General features: G+C 38.2%; 1 protein-coding gene across 1 annotated transcript in view; it reads right to left on the bottom strand.

Annotated features, from left to right (window-relative positions):
- XIRP2 (xin actin binding repeat containing 2) overlaps window positions 1-12,120 on the bottom strand; it is a 60,772-nt gene extending 48,652 nt beyond the window's left edge. Inside the window, 2 exon segments of the mRNA XM_065069775.1 lie at window positions 6,687-6,983; window positions 12,065-12,120. Of these exon segments, the coding sequence (XP_064925847.1) occupies window positions 6,687-6,983; window positions 12,065-12,115 (348 nt within the window). The 5' untranslated portion in view covers window positions 12,116-12,120.
- Between the last annotated feature and the right edge of the window lie 336 nt (window positions 12,121-12,456).

Below are 12,456 nucleotides of genomic sequence, written 5' to 3'. Positions count from 1 at the left end.
GTTCTTTCAGTTTTCCTGAAGTGAATGAGATTCTCCTGTGTTTACTCCATTTCCAAATTACAAGCTCAACTGTAGAACTTCAGTTAGCATGAAATAAAATATTTCTCTTAAACTTCACTGTTCTTTGCTGAAAGAACTAAAGGCAAAACAACATCATAACTACAGTGATACAAGTAGAAGTCCCGAAAATATCTTAAAAACCATCAGAAGCCTTATATTACTAAAAAGTCTTTTTGGCTATGCACTTTTCTCACTTTCTAGACTTTTACAATACTTGTTAAACTGCTGTGGATACGTGCAGTTTTTTAGGGTTATCTGTTATCAGGTAATGATGTATGATAGTATGATAGTGTTCAACAGCATTTAAAAAAAAAAAAAAAAGACTTAATCTTGTAGAGAAAATGTGCTTTGTGCTTTTTAAATGCTTCTATTTAAATGCTTCCCTGTTCCAGAAAGAACTTTCAGATTTCTAGACTGCCTTCCTAGGGAAGTCATTCATCCTAGGAAGTGGTGTTAGATGCACCATCAAAAGTTTTTTCTATTAGCTAACCATACTCTGCAAAAGACTCAACTCATCATAACAGATGAAAAGTGCTTATTTAAATTAAAAATACAATAGCCAAAAAAACAGGGAAGAAGTCTTTTTAAGAGTGGGCAGAAAGAATGTGGGGAATAGAGCCAGGCGATAATCAGACAAAAATGAGACCCACACCTGAAATCATTGCAATTTGTGGAAGACAAGGGATCCTAAAAATAATCCACCCTCATCCGCAGCACTTGATATGTGATGAATCTTCATGGATACTGAATAAGCAGTAAGCAACAACAACGTTGCAAAGCAAAAAACATATCTATTAAATCTCAGCACAAAAGAGACTTCCTTTGAGAAGTTTAGTTGAGGGCATATGACTATAGTCCATCCCATCCTGTTCCTTATAAAAATGCAGCCTGCTCAACAGCACTTTATATGTAAATGAGATTAAACTCAAATTTAATTTCTCATAAGGAGTTGTTAACACACAAGTTTCATTTTTCCAACTGATCTGTCCTACTTTTTTTTCTAGCAGGCTTCCTCATGGCCATAGCTCAAACCCTAACATCTCTCACTGTGAGGAAGTGGATGATTCTACTCTTTAAGGTGAGATCCTGTTACAGATCGTTTCCTCTGCTGTACGTACCTCCAAATAGAGCATAAAAATGGTAAAGCTGAATTGAGGGCAGAAGGATAGAAGAGTTCTCGAGGGCCTGTTAAAGGAAAATGTTATAACTTTTTATTTTTAAAACATTCACATATTTGTCCTAAGCATAGTTACTTAATAATTAGGCAACTAGCTAAACTAGTGGCACAGGCCACTAGAGAAACTAGTTAACAGGGATCTGGTGGAGAAGAAAGTCTGAAATGTTGAGTTGTCACAGATGTGAATAATTTGTGCTGATTTCAAATCCAGTTTTGTGTAACATCTTGAGGAAGGCCAGTGTGCTCTCCAGGAAACAGTACAACAGTGTAACTAATACAGAGGGGGCAGCTCAGAAGAACTGAAGAACTGCAGGTGGTACACTGCTTTGGAATGTGAATCACTGCCGATTCACTGATTAAACAGGAAGGAACTATAGAGACCTATAGGTATATGTACACATGTGTATATACTGCAATAGTTTGTGGGACTGTTGGTGAACAAAGGAGCTTTGGGAAGCTCCATTCCCAGCATTGAAAAGCTGCTTTCCCTGGTATAAACCATTGTAGAGATCAGGAAGAACTCTGTCAACATGTCCAGTTTGTAGAAAGGCAAAAATTTTATATGTCTTCCAAACTGTGAAAAGCCAGTCCAGTTCAGAGATGAGTTAAATAAGAATAGCCGAAGTTGGAAAGGGCTTGTTTCTTCAGGTAATTTGTAAAGTACCTGTAAAGACCTGATATATTTACTGAGAAAGTAAAAGCACAGAAGAAAAGTTTTCCTTTAAGGGGAAAGAAAAAAAAAAGAATGTGAATTTTCACCAAAACCTGTTCTTCATGCTAATGACATATGTTCTTCATGACCACAGACAATGTGGTCCTTCCTTGTTGAAGAATCTTTTGCCATTAAAAAACGTTCATGAAAACCAAGGGGTGGAATGCATTGTGTCACAAAAAAGAAAAAGCTAAGAAAGAGATTAAGCCAAAATCCAGAAGGCTGACCATACAACACTTCCTTCAATATCAAGCTTTTCAGCATGAGTACACATTTGGCCATCCCATGCACTCCTCACTATTTGCTTTCATTCATCCATAACAAACATATGAATTTTGCAAATGCTAACAAGGTACAACACTGACCTGCAGCTGTCGTGGGGTTTCTCTGCTTTTCTGCATTACATGGCTTTGCTAAATTAATATAAATGTTTCTGAGAGTGTTAAGGGAAAAAAGATGCTGCTTGTTTAAACAATTTCGGTGAAGGTCTAACCTTTTATATTAAACATCTGTTCATTTACTTTCTGGCAGCAGTTCACGTTTTCTGCAAAGGACACAGTTTAATGAACATATACCAGATTACTTAAATGAATGGTCTTAATGATTTTTTTCCAATAGGTTTTTCTAAAATGTAAGCATGAGATTACTTTCTCAGATGGGATGTTTTCACATATTTTAAGAAAAACATACATAATCACTTTCCAGCAAACACAGGCCTCAGTTGCTTTAATGCCGTTGAGTGCTAATAAACTAAAGTACATGTTTCATGGTAGTGATAAGTCAGTATGGAAAACTGACGTTTTAATATATTGTTACTTCCTAGGAAACAGATTTTTTTCCTATAGGAAAGGGGAAAATACTTATCATTCTATCAGAATGGGACATGAGTTTATTTTCAAATAATGGAAAGATACGGACAGGCCTGAAACCTAGAGGCTTTCATTAAAAGGCTCCAGCAATAGACTCAATTATTAACTTATTAATACTCCTAAGAAGGAAATACATCTAAGTTCTACTAGGATAAATCGAGGCAAAATTACTTTGGCTTCACCAGTGACTTAGCTTCAAAATTATTAAACTTAGTTCCTGACTCTGTTTACTCTTTTTTCGTATTCATGTACTGCAGTAGGAAGTGTTAATTCCATTCAAATAATTAGGATTTGGTATAGTTCACCATGTAACCACCAGGAAGAAAAATACACCAAAAGTCTACATTTGTCTTTCACTTTTGAACCAGCAGGGACTTCTTTATGTGTTTGATTTGTTTAGAAGTCACTTCATAGTCTAATATTGTTTAATTGCCCTGATTTTTCTCTACTGATTTTGTACATATACAAATAAAGGCACTGCAATGGAAATGCAACCTGAATGACAGTTTTTAGAATTTTTAATCACTGATATTTTGCCGCCTTAGCATAAAACCTGTTTTTCCTATGGAATAATGTAAAATGGTCCCTGGCCTTCAAAGTCTGATTTGTCAAGAGATATTCCATTTAAGCAGGAAGGATTACACCAGTTGGCAGTCTTTTTCTGAGCATAAGGCTAACGAGCATGTTCATTTGTGCATAAGGTAACTGTAATATAGTTAGCTGGCACTGAGCCTTAAAAGACGTTTTGTTTAAATTTTAAAAATTCCACTGTGATTTCTATGGCTTCCTCTTGGTTTTAGAGATAGCCATTACTAACTTTGTTCTAACCTCCTTTATTGCTTCTGGGTGAAAGCACTCGAAAAATGCAAGGAAAATGCATCAGCTCATTCCTCGTCCTTCACTCCTGCTGGCCCTGAAAATGTCCTATGGCTAAATAAAAGAGACTGGATCAGTTTGCTAGAACCTTTACATACCCTTGCATTATATCGTGATATGAGTATTTTCTTGTATCACTGATTACTTGATAGAACCATAGGAAAAATGTATCTTCTGAAGGCATAGTAAATTGCTATTGTTTTTCATTACAAGTATCTTGTCTCATTGTGTAATATTTAACTACTAAAATACTTAACATTCATTAATATTAATAAATGCCTTTGTCACCTCTAACACCTTATCATTAACCAGATACACATGAAATGCTTAATGTGCACTTTGAAATACTTTCCGTATATTAAGTTAAAATATGGTATAAAGTCCAGGCTTTATACATGCAAAGCCTGAGATTGCTGGGGATCATATTTATCTCACATTATTTTACTTTTTTCATGCTTGTTCACTGTTGCTAGTGGAAGAATCAGTAATTTCTACGTGTTTTCTGTGCCATCAGATCTTGGACATGCCATTGTTAGCACCAGCATTGTTTTGGCTCTAACTTTTCATGTTACTGAAATAATCTACCTTTTCATAGAACTCCTATAACTTCGGAGTTCACACATTTTTTTTGAAACCTTGTCAGTCCTGCTTTTGGTCTGTGTTGCTGAGATTTGTAAGTGAATGACCCACGTTTAAGTACCCAGACTTCTTCAGCATCAGAAGCCCTTGGTGTGAATGCCAGTGTTTTTTGTAGACTCACTTTCAAATTTTTCTTTTGAAGTAAAAATAGTAATGCTTACATGTGCATCTTCTATGATGCAGATTCCATTTTTCTATGTTTCATATTGATTGCATCTTGAAAACCTCAAGATGTTTTACAATGCTGGGGAAATAAATCCTCAAAGGCAATATATATCTTGTTTCCTAAGACAGCCACCTGAACAGAATCACGGAATTCAAGCTTTTCCACTTGAATTCTGAAAAAGGACCTGTTCCTCATGCTTTTCCACCCCTTATCACTTCCCAGTTTGTAAGCATCATCTGCTTTCCATTACTTTTGCAAGATACCACCCTTAACAGTTGCAATTCCTGCCTGAGTTTCAGTGACTTGGCAAGCCAGTGTGATCTGCAGAGAGCACACCTCTTATTTCACTTCTGGCTGGCCAGAGCTAGAGCTCTACTCAAATACATTTAATATGCAGTGCTCTTGGCAAACAAATAATAAGGAAGAGGAAAGTAACACTTCCTTGACTCTCTTTCTCCCACCTCCCAGTCTGTTTACTCAGCCTTTGCTTCCCTTTTGTATCAGAAGCAATATATTTTCACTTGGAGGAACACCTGTCAAAAAGAGATATACTTGGAAATCATTTTTATTAAGTTCATCAGTGAAGTAGTTATACTAATAGTCAGATTCTAAGTTGCACGTGAATTCAAAGCATTTGCAGGTGGAACAGTAGTAGATTTTGCAAAGAAACCCTAACAAAGTCATTTTTAATTGGGATAACAGTTCTGAGACTGGGAATAAGGAGTTCTTTTACTTCCTCGGTAAGTATTTTGAAGATGAAGGTTTGCAGTCCTGTCAAGGGAAGGATTGTTTAACTGTTTAACTTAAAAAAATTCTTTCTCTTCCTATCAGTATGTTAAAAAAAAGAACCAAATTGCTCCTACAAGAATAGTCATGTCTGCAATGCCAAACATATTGCTTCATAGGGAAAGAAAAAGGTTTATTCTGCTGTTATTAAAAAATTACTAAGATTAACCAAAAAGGTCTCTCTACCTTAAAATGCCACTTAGCAGCAGTCTATGACTACTTTCCGTGGTCTTTAAAGTGCTCAATAATCCCATAAAGTTTTAACCTTTATTTTATTGGTACCTGCTACTTTTTGTGTTATGTATCTAAAGCCAATGAAAAGATTTTTCATGAATCACATGAATTTTTATTTTACTGTTCACATAAAAAAGCTTTCTAATATCTTTTAATAGCAGGATTTTGTGTATGAATTATATCAGAGTCAGCATGCATTATTCTGAACTCAAGCTTCTGGACCAGAAAGCCATGTTTAAATCACTCTGGGCATTAAAATTAAATGGGTAAATGACTGATTACATGGACTGACAGTGTTATCCTGCAGCAGTTAGAAGGTGGTAGAACACAGAGAAGTGACATCAAGTTTTAGCATATCTTTGAGCAGCAGGGTAAAAATTATTTAAAGGGGATTATTTATTTATTTAATTTTGTTAACTGAACAAAAAGTGAGGAATTTTAATGTGGAAGGCATAAAATATTTCATCAGCAACCAAAACCTGCAGGGACATTGTAGTTTTCATGCAGTGGAGGGAAAGCAGGGTATAAGACCCTTTAGCCACAAAAATGAATGAAGTTCCCCTCATTAAGATTGCTAATAATCTTATCAGTATCCTATAATTGTCTGAAACATTTTTTAAGCTTCAAAAAAGATTAACTTATCCCCAAATATTTCAAAGAAATCACAGACATTTCTCAGACAAAAGTCTGAGGGCAAATAAAGGCTGCAGTTTGTCCAGGCCTGTCACATTATGCCAGTGAAAGCCAATGGGTGAAGTGACAACAGGTTTCTCAGTTGAAAGGGAGTCAATACCGTTCTGCAAATAAGAAGCAATTGCTTCTGAAAGTTTTGGAGTGTTTGCAAATAGTTTCTTTTGGGAATTCTTTTCTCGGGCCATAATGTCTTGGTTTTCTCCTGCCCTAAAAAGCACCAGCCAAGCACAATTGCACACTGGCTTACCTGGCAGATCAGCACCCATGAAAATGATCCAGACCAATGACATTATGGAACAGGGAAAGCTATAGAACTCTTGGTATTAATGTACTGATCCAAATTGTTCACAGGACATTGTCAGGAGCTGTGGCTGGTGCTGCCCATCCCGGATTGTTGTGAGGCTGGGAAAACCGTCCTGCAGCCCTGCGGCCAACCCCACTCCCTCCAGGTGCCCACCCAGCCCAGGCATTTACCTTCTTGCCACCCAGAGCCTCAAAGTGGCTCCGCAGCTCCTCCACAGTGGTGGGGAAGTGCTCGATCTGCTGAGGACTGCTGAGGGTCTCCTCCTTGAACATATCCTCCCTCCTGCTGTCTGCTGGCACTTTCTCCACGGTGCTGCTGCGGCTGATCTTACCCAGCGCTGGGGACTGTGGGGCTGGTGAGTACTGGAGCGTCAGGCCGGGTCTTGTAGCATTGACGGACTCCCATCTCTGCTTGAGGAGCTCCACGGAGCCCTTCTGCAGGGGCCAGTCTTCCAGCTCCAGCGTGCCCTGCAGTGCAACATGTACCTGTGTCAGAAATGGGCAGCACCGTGCCGGCACAGGCCACCACAGGGCAGCTCTAGAGCCCTCATGGGTCATGGGACAGAACAGGGCACCAGCTGGTGGCCAGGACAGGAGCCACTTCCCAGTGGAAAGTGAGATCCAGTAAGACCAGATCCAGTAAGAGTCAATGAAAAGATTCAGTGTGTTCATACAACAGAAATATGTTAATTAAAGAGTGAATTAAGGGTGGTATTCAGATATTTTATTCTTAAGCTTGCTAGGAGAATCGCTGTCTATCATGAATGGAAAAGCAGCAAGCATACAATTAGGGAGAATTTCAAACAAAGTGGGGCTAATGAATGAGTGCCTGGTAGTCAGTGTGTGCTGCACTGAAAGGTGTTGTGACAGGTGACTGCTGGTTTCTTTTAGATTTGATACAGCTGTCAGTATTGTGGAGCAAGACACAGCATTTTAAAGCAGCCAGGAGACAGAAGGGTGACTGCGTTAGCTGGGAGAGTACTTGGAAGCACATCCCAGTATGCTGCTCCTAATTGCACCATAACTCTTCTGGCAGGTAAATTACTAAGTGCTGATATCAAATCTTTCTGATCATTTGACTCTCTGTGTTCTCACAAAGGCTTATTACATCTTTCTTACAGTACGCTTGGGAACGAAAATTACCATTCCATCATTTTGCACCACTTGCTGAAATCTGCTACCTGTTTCCTGAAATCAGCTCCCAAAAGGTTTGATTTCGAGGTTTTTCTGCCACGTAGCAAATACTCAAATGTAAGTTTTCATCTCTCATTCAAAAAAAGTTTGAATAGAAAGAACATTCATTTAAAACAATAAAGAGAAATGTTAGTGAGAACCGAGACCAAACTATTAGCTAAAATCTCCATTTGTTAACCCCTCACTTCTTTGCAAGGCAATTTGTTATATGTTTAACTGGCCTTTAACGTGCTTATATTTGGTTGAACTTAAACTGGCATTGTTGGCAGTTGGGTTTGGGGAGGTTTTTGATTCAAATTTTAACCAGAATTAGTGTGATCTGTAATATTTTGTGTGGGGAAAAAAAACATAGGAGAAGCACAAGGTATATGATGTATTATAAGAATATTTTTAAGAGGAAATTCAAGGTCTAGCTTCCTTGAGCAAAGCAGGAAGGAGTTTCTTGGCTCACAGTGTTCACCTTCTTTCTAGCCAGAAACTGGCCCAAGATATGTCTCTCCACTAGCTTTTTGGCAGTGCCAGGTTGTGACTGTGGTTAACGTCCTGCCAGATCACCTTGACTGATGCAAGTTGTCTCCACTGCTATTCCCTTCCTGGAGGCAAAAGAGTAACACCCCTGTTCCCTACCACCCATGCTGGCTGTTCTCAGCTGTCTGGTTCCATCAAAGATGCTAAATGGGTCTGACTTTTAACCCCAAATGAAGAACAGCTGTTAAATTTACCAGTTGCAAGAATGTTCAGCCTAACTCACAGCTGTATGTTAGATATACTCCTGATTTAGACTGCACCTAAGGATTAACTTCAGACTGTGAAGCAGGCTTTTCCTAAATCAGGTGAGTGTGCTTATGCGATATCCACATTCTCCTATGTTTTGTTTCATTGCTAGTGAGTCATTTTGTTGGTGTTATTGTTTTTTAGGGTAGGTGTTGTGCTGTCCTTCAAAAATAGTCTGGAGTTCACCTCCTTCTCCCTAGGAGCTCTCAATTTAACTCAGATTTAACTAAGAATGGAAGCTTCTGTTACCCTTTTCTAGTTTAGGACCTATGGCTGCTAGATGACTGACAAAACAGACATATTTGCTCTGTTTGCATGCGTGAATTGACTTGTATGAGGTGAAATTGTGTGAAGATTCAGTGTTCTATAAATTTGCTGCACTTCTCTTCCCCCCACTCCCAAAGAGAGATTTAATTGTAACATCTGCTTTTGTGTCAGGACTAAATTGGTATGTAAGCCTATACCTGACACAAAGCCACTTCCTAAAGATATATTTTAATGCAAGTCTCTCTCTGAAACTTAGGGGTATGGGTGGGGGAACCAAACCAAAACAGAATCTGGTGTGTCCTAATGGTCATTTGAGGTTTTCACATTTTGTTACTGCTATCTCCAAGACAGGTCTCTGATCTTCTTTATTTCCTTCCCTGCTTGTTCACAGTAGTTTAAATCACTGCAGAATACCAATGGAAATTTATTTACAAGTAAAATATTTTATGAGAACTGTATATCTAAATTTGTCAGCTATGTTGACTGTTTCCTGAGCTTTGTCAAGCCTTAACCTTTATGAAAATATAGGAGGAAAACAGAGGAAATAAGAAAAGCACAGATTTGAACTTTGACCTAAATCACTACTACCATTTCTTTCTGGCTCTGCTGACTGTAAGTTTTAACTTTTACTGGTGACTTGTAAAATTATCTTATTCAAATGAGGAGGAGAACAGATAATATTGCTTTTATCAAGTATCTTCTTTTTTTCCCCTTTTGTGTCTGCTGTTTTTAGCTCTGAGCTTTCTGGCTATGTTCGTCCTCTGGCCTATTCACTTCTCCCCCAGACTTATCCTGATTTACTCCTTCATAGTGGCAATAAGTTTATTACACTGTCTAGTTTGCTGACCTTGCAGGCAATTTCACATCTGTGAGTCTCTGACTGTTCTCTTCCTAAGAGCTGCAGAATAGGAGCCCACCTATGTATGGGCCTTCTGCTTAGGTAGAACTTACTTAGTCTGTTTACATTCATGTGTTCAGTCCCACTGCACCAAACTGCTGCTCATAACAGTCAAGTAACAGACTATAAAAATTACAACATATTAAAAAAAATCAATAACAAGATAGGATAAAGGTTTCAGTCAGGTTAGAACTCTGCAGGAAGTATTGCCCTCTCATTTTCTTGGTTTGAGAGGCTCAAATGCGCTTCTGTGGCCAGAAGTGGTGTGTTGGACAGAGGAAGGCTGCAGTACCAAACAAATTAAGTTGGCTAGTAAGCAGACACTCTAGCAAAAATTGATGGTGGAATTTTTGTGAAGGAGCTAACCAAAATGCTGTATGTCCTTCAAAAGTAGGTGTTTGTGAATGCTACCTATAAAACTGTTGCATGAATGTGTTTTATGAGGCCAGTGATAGCACAGCATTCAAACACTGCAATCAAACTGTACCTTTTGCTTTTTTTGTGGTTTGTTTGTTTGTGGTTTTTGTTTTGTTTTTTCATCTGGAATCTTCTGGATATCTCTCCCACCAATTTTATAACATGCCTACAGTAATTCTTCATTTCATGTAATAAATCTGATAAATGTATACTTTTCCTGGGCAAAAAGCTTTTGGAAGGCCTGTAGATTTTGTAGACTTTTGAATTATTATCCAGTAAATTTCAGGGTTTTTTTAAAAACTGAAGTTGTTGATAAATCTGTCTTCAGGACCATTGAAATGGTTTTTTTCTTCTTGGGTTGTAAATTAGGTAAAACCTCTGCTACTGTTCACAGACTACTTATTCAGTTGCTAGGTGTATATATTCATACAAGTAATTAGAAGAACTGTTGAAAAAAACAGTATCAGTTCTACTCTGTATTCCTTTGCCAAAATGGCTACCTGCATTTTCATCATACTCCTGCTATGTTAATGTTTCTTACATGTAAACTTTTTCATTTGTGCACTATCAAACAAGTAAATAGAAATTGTAAAAGTAGTAAACTGATACAGTTTATTTGTAGAACTATTTGTGAATACTGTCAGTATGTTCATTTAGCTATATCCCCATGGGATTATATAATCATGCATATTGTACTGACAAGTCCTCTCCTGACAGTAGCAAACAACCTGTTGTCAAACAGCTGCCATTTGCCATTGTATATTGAGCTGGATTTTCTTCTCAGTTGGGGAAAGAAAAAAAACAAACCCAAAACAATATACATAACACTAAACCAACAAAAACCAACACCAAAGCAAAAATCTTTTGAGGACGGGATTTGAGAAGTCCTTTTCGTAATCTCCCATAGTACTTCCTCCAGCTTTTGGCTCTGACAGGCTCAGGCAGTCTGTTCCCTACCAGTCAGCCCTGCTTTGACCCCACCTGGGTGCCTGGTTCCAGTTAATCTGTACTGTCAGGAATCCCTAGCATGAGGATCCATAGGCCATCTTGGCATAAATTATGAGAGAAGGAGCAATGCACTGCAAATGAAGGCTGTGTCTCATTCAACCCAGTGCATTTTCCAAACCGCTGAAGAACAGCCCCCAGGATCAAGAGGAGGCTACAGAACTGACCCCCTAGCTTATGGCAATTCTGGGAAGGGAGGCAGGGATATGAAAGAGAGGACCAGTAGCTGCCTAGATTCTCATCTAAAACTGGTTGCTAATAGAATAAAATACTACAGTTGGAAGGGATCTATAACAATCTTCTAGTCCAACTGGAATATTCACTGGCCACTTTACTAAATAATCTCTTCTCCCCTAAGGACTCTTTAAATATGCACATGATAGCTAAGTGCACAGTGCTGACACTGTTGCTTGAAAAGCTTGCTGTTTCTTCTGCAGGTAAGCAGAGCCTCAAGTATCTATAACGTTGCTTCATTTACATTTCAGACACTTCTTAGCAAAAGCAGCTCAGACAAGACAAGAACTTAAAATGTTATTGATTACTACAAAGTGTAAAGAACTTCCAAATGCCTAGTAATATTTTGAGGAAATATACTAATTTGGGTTGTCATTTAACATGCCAACCTTTATCCTGATACAAATATGCATATCTAAATAATAAAACTTTCAAAAATCATTCAACTCTAAATTATGGCAGACCTCTACTCCAGCAAATATAGCAAGGTTCCAGTATTTTGAGGCAAATCACACTAAAACACTAGTCCTCAGTCAACCTTCTGCATGTATTACCAGCAAAATCAGCACATTGTCATAGCTAATAAGAAAGAACTAGAAAGTGCATTATTCCTATTCATGTGACTTGAAGAAAGACATGCTTATATTTTTTCTTTTTATCCCTTCATTCTCATTAATTACATGAGCAGTATCGGGCCCCACACGAGACAGCCTATTTAAAAGAAAAAAAAGAACATTGAATTTTACTGAGCTTATCTTACCACTGTGTTCTTCTCAGTCAAGTTTTCCGGTTGTGACTCTGCTGCACTCATTGTGTGCCTGTTTAAAGGAAGACAAATTTAAACATTCTCTAATTCATCAGTCTCATTTGACTAACGAATGTGAAGCTTGATAGACACACGTCTGATAGTAGTTACAAGACACCAAATCTCTTACGTGCTTGCCTTGCCAATATATTATTTAGTGCGGCATGGAAGTAAAGTATGCTCTCGGCTATACCTCTGGCTGTGCTGCATGTGCTCACCTTACACTGCTTAGCAGTGGCAAAGGCTGGAGGCAACAGCTATTGTTTCAGTGCTGTTTGGCAGGAAACACAGCACCTTCCAGTAATAAATAGCTGGTTCTTAAGTACTTAGGAAAGGTTTGGAGGAAA

The sequence above is a fragment of the Columba livia genome, chromosome 7 (assembly GCF_036013475.1).
Source record: "Columba livia isolate bColLiv1 breed racing homer chromosome 7, bColLiv1.pat.W.v2, whole genome shotgun sequence".
In the NCBI taxonomy this organism is placed as follows: Eukaryota; Metazoa; Chordata; class Aves; order Columbiformes; family Columbidae; genus Columba; species Columba livia.
This window is presented reverse-complemented; position numbering and strand designations above follow the sequence as displayed.